This window comes from Cannabis sativa, chromosome 5, assembly GCF_029168945.1.
Source record: "Cannabis sativa cultivar Pink pepper isolate KNU-18-1 chromosome 5, ASM2916894v1, whole genome shotgun sequence".
Classification (NCBI taxonomy): domain Eukaryota; kingdom Viridiplantae; phylum Streptophyta; class Magnoliopsida; order Rosales; family Cannabaceae; genus Cannabis; species Cannabis sativa.
This window is the reverse complement of record NC_083605.1, coordinates 5,970,409-5,979,784: the sequence shown is the minus strand read 5'-3', so window position 1 is coordinate 5,979,784 and position 9,376 is coordinate 5,970,409. Positions and strand designations below refer to the sequence as shown.

At 34.0% G+C, this 9,376-nt stretch overlaps 1 protein-coding gene across 1 annotated transcript; it reads right to left on the bottom strand.

Moving 5' to 3' along the window:
* Positions 1 to 7,471: 7,471 nt before the first annotated feature.
* On the bottom strand, positions 7,472 to 9,376 carry LOC115717500 (low affinity inorganic phosphate transporter 4-like). The gene has a single exon (XM_030646486.2). The coding sequence runs from the start codon at positions 9,195 to 9,197 to the stop codon at positions 7,578 to 7,580; it is 1,620 nt and encodes a 539-aa protein (XP_030502346.2). The 5' UTR covers positions 9,198 to 9,376; the 3' UTR covers positions 7,472 to 7,577.

The window sequence follows — 9,376 nt, the reverse complement described above, 5'->3', positions numbered from 1 at the left end:
TTTTTATCTTCTAGCCAAAAATCACTGTTAGCCACTAAAATAAAACTCAACTGAGAAATTTAATTGAATTAGTATTTTTTATGGCTGATTTGTGTTTTTTTTTTTTTTTTGAAAGCAATGTTTTGCTGAATTTTAATTGAAATAGTTATTTTAAGGCTTTTATCCTATAGACCTATATCACTTATTATTATTATCATCACTTATTTTATAGCCATTTATATTCCACCCACATAATATTTATGATTTATTTTATTAAATATTCTTCAATCTTTTCCTTACTTTAATCTGTATTTTCGAAATAATGTCACGTCATCATTCATAGAAGCCCATCAAGTATGGACTCAAATACCTGGTCCAGTTAGACAAACAAAACAATCCATCTCCTAAGTGAAAGTAAATCGGAACAGCATGTTTAGATCCTACTCCACCTTCCAAATACATGGTGTTCTTAGAGAAATGGTTCATCCCCACTTATTTACCTAAGATTTAAGAAACACTGGAACTCAAGGAGGATACCCTCAAGGGTCATTCAGGAACGGAAGTTGAAAAAGTATTTGGGATAGTCTTTTATTCGGGAGGTTGCTTATATGGTACGTCTCTAACACAATTCCGAGGAATCTGGCAACATGTCCCCTTTGCCAAATTTTAGAAAGGCTCATGATAAAAAGGTGGTTACCTTTTTTGTGCAATGCGCCACCACTCTCACATTCTCCTTCACTACAACAGCGCACGACACTTACTGTCATTGTCAACAGTACCATGCATGGTATGATAGACTGCTTTTTGGAATTGGGCTTCACTTACCCAGTCCAATAGCTTACAAGAATGTTAAATTTATGTATTTTACCCCATCAATGGACTTTATCCTATAAAAAACCTAGTACGGCCTAAATCCATCTGAGCCAATAAGCATGGTTTCTTATAAATATGACATTTTCTCCTCCATGCATGGGGTTCACAATAAAAAAAATGTACATTTAAGCTGTAAAAAAATCCATGGCTAAGAGCTTATAAAACTGCATTGTGGACTAAGACTCATTAATACCTCAACCACATAAAAATCGTGTGTTATTCTCTCTTTATTCTAATTTTCTTTAGCTTAATCTCTTTTAATTATTAGTTTCTAAATAACTTTGTAAAAAATTTGGTGCTTTCATTGATAGCTGAAGAAAACTTCTCACCATTGTTTGTCATCTACAATAATAGTTGGCACAAGAAATACGATTGTGCAGTCGAATAGCCAAACCACTCAGAATGTCAATGAAAATCCCATTGTTGATGCTCTGAATCCTCTATTTTTAGCCGACGACCATGCGGGGAGTAGAGGCGTCAGTGGTGGGTGGTGACCCCTTCAAAAACATCAACTAGCTTGAAGAACTTCATGGAGAAAATCCTAACGGAGAAGGCGCTAGACTAATATTATGAAAATGAAAAAGAAGGTGATTATGACGAGGAAGAGGAGGAGGACTATGACCTAGAAAACATAGAGGATCTCTCTGAAGACCCATAAGTAACACGCTTAAAGAAATCGGTCCTAAACCATGAGGATAAGATGGCAAAGTAAAAAGAGGCATTTGCCAAATACAAGAAACCCTCATTTATTTTCAAACCTTGATTGTAACATGAGGTCTCAACCCAGAGGTTCCTCCCACCAATCAAAACTTACCCCTGGAGTTCAAATCAATACCAATCTGTCAGTGGCTACTAGAAAGTACAATCATCTGGGAGTTGGACTGTCAATACCAATGAATGAGAAGGGGAAAGCCATAGTTGACGATCCCTAGAAGAAGACCAATCCATCACAACCTACGGGGTTTACCTTTGTAAGTAACAGAAGGAGAGAAAATGTTATCCTTCGGAAGAGAAGGGTTGACCAAACCCCAGAGCAAGGTCACCCAACCAATTCGTAAAGGAGGATCCCACAAGGCAATAATACTCGTGCTCAGGCACCGGGACTTAATGTTGGGTTTTGTGCTTAAATAAAATTCTATTATAATATAATCTTTTCTATTCAATTATCAATAAAGAAACAGATTTATTTTTATTACTTATTTAGTGTGTTATTTGGTTCATGTGATCACTTATTTGTTCATTTAATTTATAAATTCATCCAAATCCTTATCACATTGATATTCTTGTTTATTGTGTCGTCAACACAGTGGAAAGTAATCAAGATTGTGTGATTAAATGTATTCCTATGATTTATCAGTACACAGTATTTAACTGATATGATAATCTACAATGAAGTTTACTTGTACCTTGGATAAGTGTTATGTCTTTTCTAGGGCATTGGTTAAAGTAAGCTTGGGTTGGATGTATGGAGTATGCATCGGAAGGGACCGATATTGAACTTGAATCAGATATGATAAACTTACCGTAATATCTATTTAATTCAATATCACCTAGTTGATCTTAGATCAAGTGATCTTAATCCTGAAATGGTTAGGTTCTAGTTCAGTTGCATTATTTGTGTTCTTAAACCTGTTCATTAAAGTCGACCAAATGGTTCTTCTCGTGACATATAGGTTAAGGACATGGTAGTTCAATTGAGTGGGAGCGTTCATAGATACGGAATCTATAGCTTCTATCTGGATATAGAAGTCAAACGATGATTTCCTTTGAGCTTGGTTTAACAGAGATAAATAGTTGAGTACTCATTTTAGTGATTATATTAGTTCACTGGGTTATCATTTATAAGTAGCTAAGTATTTTAAGGATAAAATACATTGAAGGGTGTAACGGTAAATTAGTCCATACTCAGTGTAGATCATCTATAGAGGATCATTGGTTATTATGATGATAACAAATGGATAATCTCACAGCGTATCTATATCGTGGAACATATAGAGCGTTTTATATAATTGAGAATGTAATTCTAAATCTATAGTGGTGCAAGGATGAATTAATATGTTAGAGAATTTACTTGGTAAATTCTAGATTTGCTTATTGGAAGCTCGATTATATAGCTCATGGTCCCCATACTAGTTGAGACAAACTTCTTGTAAGACTCAGTTAATTGATTTTAATTAATCAATTATAATTCTAAAATTAGACTATGTCTAGGTTATGAATTTTTCACTAAGATATGGCTTGATTGTGAAGAAATAGAATTTTAGGGTTTAGTTATTAATTGAGAGACTTTATTGAGTCTAATTAATAAATAATATAAATGACAATTTTATTTGATAATTAGTTTTAATTATTAAATAAATAATTTTGGTATTTATAGAATTAAAATTACAAAAAGTGGTATTTGTGAAAAATAAATAAATGATTGAGAAAAATACCTTTAATCCTATGTTAGTATAATCAATACACGAGATTATTTTGAAATACCTATAATTATGATAGCAAAGTTTAAGCGCTAATAAGGTTATACACTATAAGAAAATATATGTAGCCTAAGTGCATTGTTGGATTAAAATCTCTAATGTGGGCTCATATGTATTTGTGTGTATTGCCATATAAAGTTTGACCCAAATAAAGTGATCATTTTAGTAATTGTGGGTCATTATGTATTAAAGTGTCATGAGCTAAATGTGTAGATACTTTAAAAGATATTTCTATGTTTTGGGCCAAATTAAAAATACTATAATTAATGACCTATTAGGTTATATAGTGGCAGTGGTCTCAATAAGCAAGAGCCATTCTATTCTCATCTTCCCTTATCAAGAGAAAAAATTAGAAAACCTTAAGTCTTATTTTCTTGGAAGATCATTAGCCAAAATCACCACAAAGATACAAGATCATATTATTTTATGTTAATTTCAATACTTATTTTGATTTCATTTTTATAATTTTTTCTAACTCATGTATATATTTTTTATTTTTTTAAAAAAATTTATATAATGTTTTATTTTAATTTTTTGTCATAGTATTTAAAATATAATTTACTTTTATTTGACAAGTATATTTTTTAAGAATATGAATTAAAAGAAAAAAGTTAAAAAACTTAGTGTTATCCTAATTTTGACACTCTGATGTGGCATCACATACTGCTGACACGTCGAATCGACTTCACATATCTGCTCGAAAGAGATATGCCAAACAAAGCATTGCATATATCTGCACGGACGAAGCCTTCTTAGTCGGGCAGTGGACTGTCCGAACAGCGTGCCAACACTTAGCGATTGGCACACTTGCATCGTGAGTCACAGAGGCGATCCCTATAATTCTGGGATTATATCACAGAGATATGACAAGTTGTCTGAATCCCTTGATCAGTGTATTTTGTATTTAATGTGTAATCTTACCAATTATAGACATTGTAAACAGAAGGAAAACTTTTCCCTCAAAGCTTATAGCCCTATAAATAGTGATCTATTCTCACTGGGCAAAAGGTCGAAAAACTTATCTAAGAGTATATACTCAGAGATATCATTGTAAGAGCTCTAAGAAATGAATCATTGCATTTTGTGTTCTTAAGTCAATAAGATGAGCATCCTAATTAATTGTTAGAGTTTTTAGAATTGAAAATCTAGTTTAGTTAATTGAAAGAAATTTCACATGAGCGAGCAGTAATATAATTATCTGATAGCTTAGTTAATCGAGTTTTTAGTGTTAGTCTTAGTCTTACTCGAGGGCGAGTAAGAATCTAGTTTAGGAGAATTTGTTAGACTATTTTTAGCCTACGTTTTCGGTCACTTTTTATAGTTGTGTTCCTTCTTTGTTATTCTTTTTGGAATAGAATTATGCTTTTTTTTCTTTTGGTTTCAGGTTTCACGCTTGGAATGTATAAATTGATCAAATTTCGGAAAACAACAATCTATAGAATAGAGAAAATTCTGCAAGAAAATAAAGCTGAAACTTCAAGCTTAAATTTGACTATGTTCAGATCAGATTTTGCAAAAAAGTCAAAACATAGAAGTTTTAGATTTCTCTTTCTTCTTTCCAACACATCTTGAATCAACTCATTTGGAGTTTGTATGTGAAAGTTATGCACATTTTACTGAAAGATGCTGAATCTGTCAAATTTGCTTCAGTAGTCGCGACCACCACTTTCCATGGTCGCGACTAAGAGGCCAAACAACAAGTTTATTTTTGTATTTTGCCTATGGTCGCGACTAGGCTTTATGTAGTCGCGACCAGGCGAAATACGTGATTTTTGGCCAATTTTTAACTTTTTCAAAGGTAGCAACCCTAATTTCTATTTAAGGGGCTCGTGTTTTAGAAAGAGGGAGGCAGAAATTGGACCCAAAAGTGAAAGAAGGAGGCAGAGGAAGCAATGGTGGCGATCCAGAATGCAATCACCAACTAGTTCTTTCTTAAACTCTTAATTTCTATGTTAATTTCTGTTTTAGTTTTGATTATGGATGTTATTATGGATTTTATGAACTAAACTCCTATTTAGGGAGATGATGAATGTTGATTGAAATTACTTTTGGTTAATGATATTGCTATTTCTCCTTTCTTGACTGTGAATTTATCCATATTTTTGTTTAATTACATGTTTAAGATTGATCACCTTCTACATGTTCTATGATCCTAATTCAAAATCTGAAAAGTGAGAATTGGGAATGCTAAAATTGGATAAATAGGTTTTGATGTGAAACGAAAGTATTTGCATAGCCTTTGTGATATTTAGATTATTGCTTAATGTTGATTATATGTTAATCTATCTCAGAGATGATTAGATAACATGTGATTTAGGACCTAAAAGATCTGAAAAAAGTTAGGTTAATTTTTATAATCTATCATTCACATTAAGAAAGAGAATAGTAATTAGCATTAACAATTGGGTAATTAAATCAACAGGATTCTTTTCCCTAATTTCTCATCCTTGATTAAACACCTTTATTGCTTTCTTTAATTTTCTTGTTTTTCTTTATGTCAAAATCTATCAAAATTATTTATCTACCAAATAGAATCATAAGTCTAATTTAGTGGTATTCACTTCAATTCCCTGTGGTTCGACCTCACCTGCGTGAGTTTACTACTTGATTACGTGCACTTGTCTACCTAAATTGGCTGGAGGTCTAGGTTTCAGGAGTATCTCAGATTAGAATCTAGCAGCCATGTTCAAATATGTTTGGGCCATTACAAAAAAAGAAGACAACCTATGGGTAAAATGGGTGCATAATGTGTACACCAAGGAGGAAAATTGGTGGTCCTATAGGACCACTCCAACAGCCAGCTGGTATTGGTGCAAGCTGGTAGCCATAAAAGATAAGGTAGCAAGCAATTTTGATGTATCCTAGGTACAGAATGACAGGTACAAAGTGGTAGAGGGATATAAGGCTATTTGGCCTATTGCTAATAAAGTTGATTGGGATTCAATTGTTTGGAACAGGTTAAATATTCCCAAGCATAGTTTCATTCTATGGCTATCTATGCTTAATAGAATCAAAACAAAAGACAGGTTGCAGTATATAGAGCTTGAGAACTCTAAATGCTTAATTTGCAACACTGAAGATGAGACTGTGCCTCACTTATTTTTTAAGTGTTCTTTCTCTTTGGATTGCTTGGAAAATAAGGTGAAATCTTGGCTTAATTGGGGAATGACAACTACTACCTTGGAAAGAATTATAAGGCGGTTAAGGAGGGCAAGGTAAAGAAGTCAATTTTAGTTGCTGTCATAGCAGCTCTTGTTTACGAAACATGGCCTACAAGAAACAATGTTTTTTTGCAGAATTCTAATACAAATGTAGAGATTGTAATTGTAAAAGTGAAAAACATAGTGAAAAAAAAAAAAGAATTACATGTATATGGCTAAAAAAAGCAACTAAAAGTGAGAAAGAATGGTTTGATACCTTGTAAAGTTTTATAAATATTTAGATTCTCTTACTTGGAGAATGCTATTAGGTTGTATAAATCGTTTTTGAGAAATACAGATACTTGATTCATCAAAACAAAAAGTGATATGTTTTTATTTTTTATCACTATAATTGTAAAGACTCGGTCAAACTTGTTCAAATTTTTTGTCACTAATAAAATATGCAATAATAAAATTTAATTTTATAGATAAAATATATCATATATTATAAATAATGATTATGTTAATTCATTTTGAGAAAAAAAAATTAAAAAAAGAATATTAAGAATAATTTTTAAAAATTATTTAAATTTATATTTTTTTTTAATAATAAAGTGTATTTAAAAACTAACACTTTTATATAGATATAGATAACATTTCTCATCTTTTTACTGGTCTAAACCGGTTACTAATTGTGGTTTATAATTAAGTAGAGTGTTACAAAATTGATCTAACCGTTGAATGCCAAAATAGTAAATGAATAAATTGAGTCTAGAATACATCAAACAAAACATTTAGAACATCAAAATGATTGTGCTTCTCTTATAACAAAGAGACAAAATCCATTCCCTATTACTTCTCAATTACTTATAATATATTAATTAGAACTTATATTTATTTGTTGGACATTACTTAATAATAAACTCTCACACATAGAAGAAGGGCATCGTAGCAATCGACTTACTTGTACGTATATAAAAAATATATAAAATACTCTTATTTTATTCTAATACATTTGTAAACTGTGTGTATATATATATCTCAATAAAGATGGTACTTTAGGAATTTAATTAACTTTAATCACTGTAAAACGGCGTCGTTATTATTAATTCGTTCTAGTACCAGTACTTCCCGATCTGGACGAAATAGACAATCTTCCAGCATTGAAAGTGGTCTTATGATGATAATTCTCAGTTCCATTCTCACTCCCATCCTCACCCGAAATCTCTTCCAACGATCTTCCTTTAGTTTCAGTCACTAAAAAAGTGAACAAAAATCCCAACATATTCGTCGCAGCCAATATCATCATCGCCCTCTTGATTGTACTCGTCGAACCCTTCAAAGTATAGCTCTGAATCCCAAAAGCTCCCACCATAGCCCCAGCTTTTCCCGACGCTGCGCTTATCGCGTGACACGTGGATCTAAGCCGTGTCGGGAAAAGCTCAGCCGGCAGCACGAAAGTCGTGCTGTTGGGACCGAAATTAGCGAAGAAAAAGGTCAAACCGTATAAAACGGCAAACAACCATTTGTTGTCGTTTTTCAAATATTCGTATTTGATTCCTATAATCAACATGAAAACCGACATCATGAAGAAACCAACCAATTGTATGATGAAACGACCAAGCTTTTCGATTAAGAAGACTGTGAACCAGTAACCTGGAAAGGTTCCAACCAAGGCGATCACGAACATGGCACGTGATGTTTCGAACACCTCTCTAAGGGCGTTGACGTCAACGTCTTTGTTGACTAAACCCATAGCTGGGAAAATGTCTTTTTGGGTTAAGTTTTGGCTGTAAAAAGCTATGTCTAGTAAGAACCAAGTTGTACTTGTTCCTATCAAATTCAATCCATGTCGATTCCAAAACTCTATAGAGAATAATTTGTAGTTATTAGCAGCCTTGAGTTGAGCCAATTGAGCTTGATCAGCTTCTATTTCGATATCCAAAACTTGTTCCATATCCATGGCGGCTTGCTTCCCGTTTCCGACGATCAACGCCGTGTAACGAGCTGTTTCCGGCATCTTCATTCGCCAATAGTATGTTAGAAGAGCAGGAAGAGCTCCCAACATCAATACTATTCGCCACATGTAATCGGCGTTGGGTTGCGTGGAAAACACGCGATCGAATTCGCCACCGTTGTAGGGCGGAGCATCATTGTAGACAAGGAATATTTTCGAAACTATCATGGAAACTAGCCCGGCAAAGATTATCCCGACGCCTTGCATGGCGAAAACCGCGGCTATGAAAGCGCCTCGGGTTTTCTTGTTGGCGTATTCTGACATGATGGTGGCGGAGAGCGGGTAATCTCCGCCAATACCAAACCCTAACCAAAATCGGAAAAAGCATAGGCTTCCGATCACTCCTTCGGGACTGTGACCGAAAGAGATACCGGAACAAATGGCACAGATTACCATCATGATGAGGGTAATTCCGTAAACTTTCTTCCGGCCTAGTTTGTCACCGAGCCAACCGAAGACGAGCTGACCGGATAGGGTTCCGATGAGAGCTACACCGGTGACGGCGTTGTTAACATTAGTAGGAAGCTTACCGGGCTTTTCGGAATCGGGATTGAAATAGTAAAGACGGCCCAAGAGTTTGGAGACGGCTGTGATGCAGAAGAGGTCGTATGCGTCGGTGAAGAAGCCCATTCCGGCGATGACTATGGCTGTGACGTGGTACCATTGTGTACGAGCGTTGTCTAAGGCACTGAGTACTGCTATGGCCATTTTGGTAAATTAAATTTATGGGATCGTTTCATGGAATTTGTAGCCATCGTTGTGTAGGTAATATATAGTACTTATGAAAATTGATCAGGACGAGTTAAACTAGGTTTAAAGAGAGGATAGAACTTGGGATATTCTTATAAGATACGAACTATTTCTGATTAGGGTTTGTAATGACAATA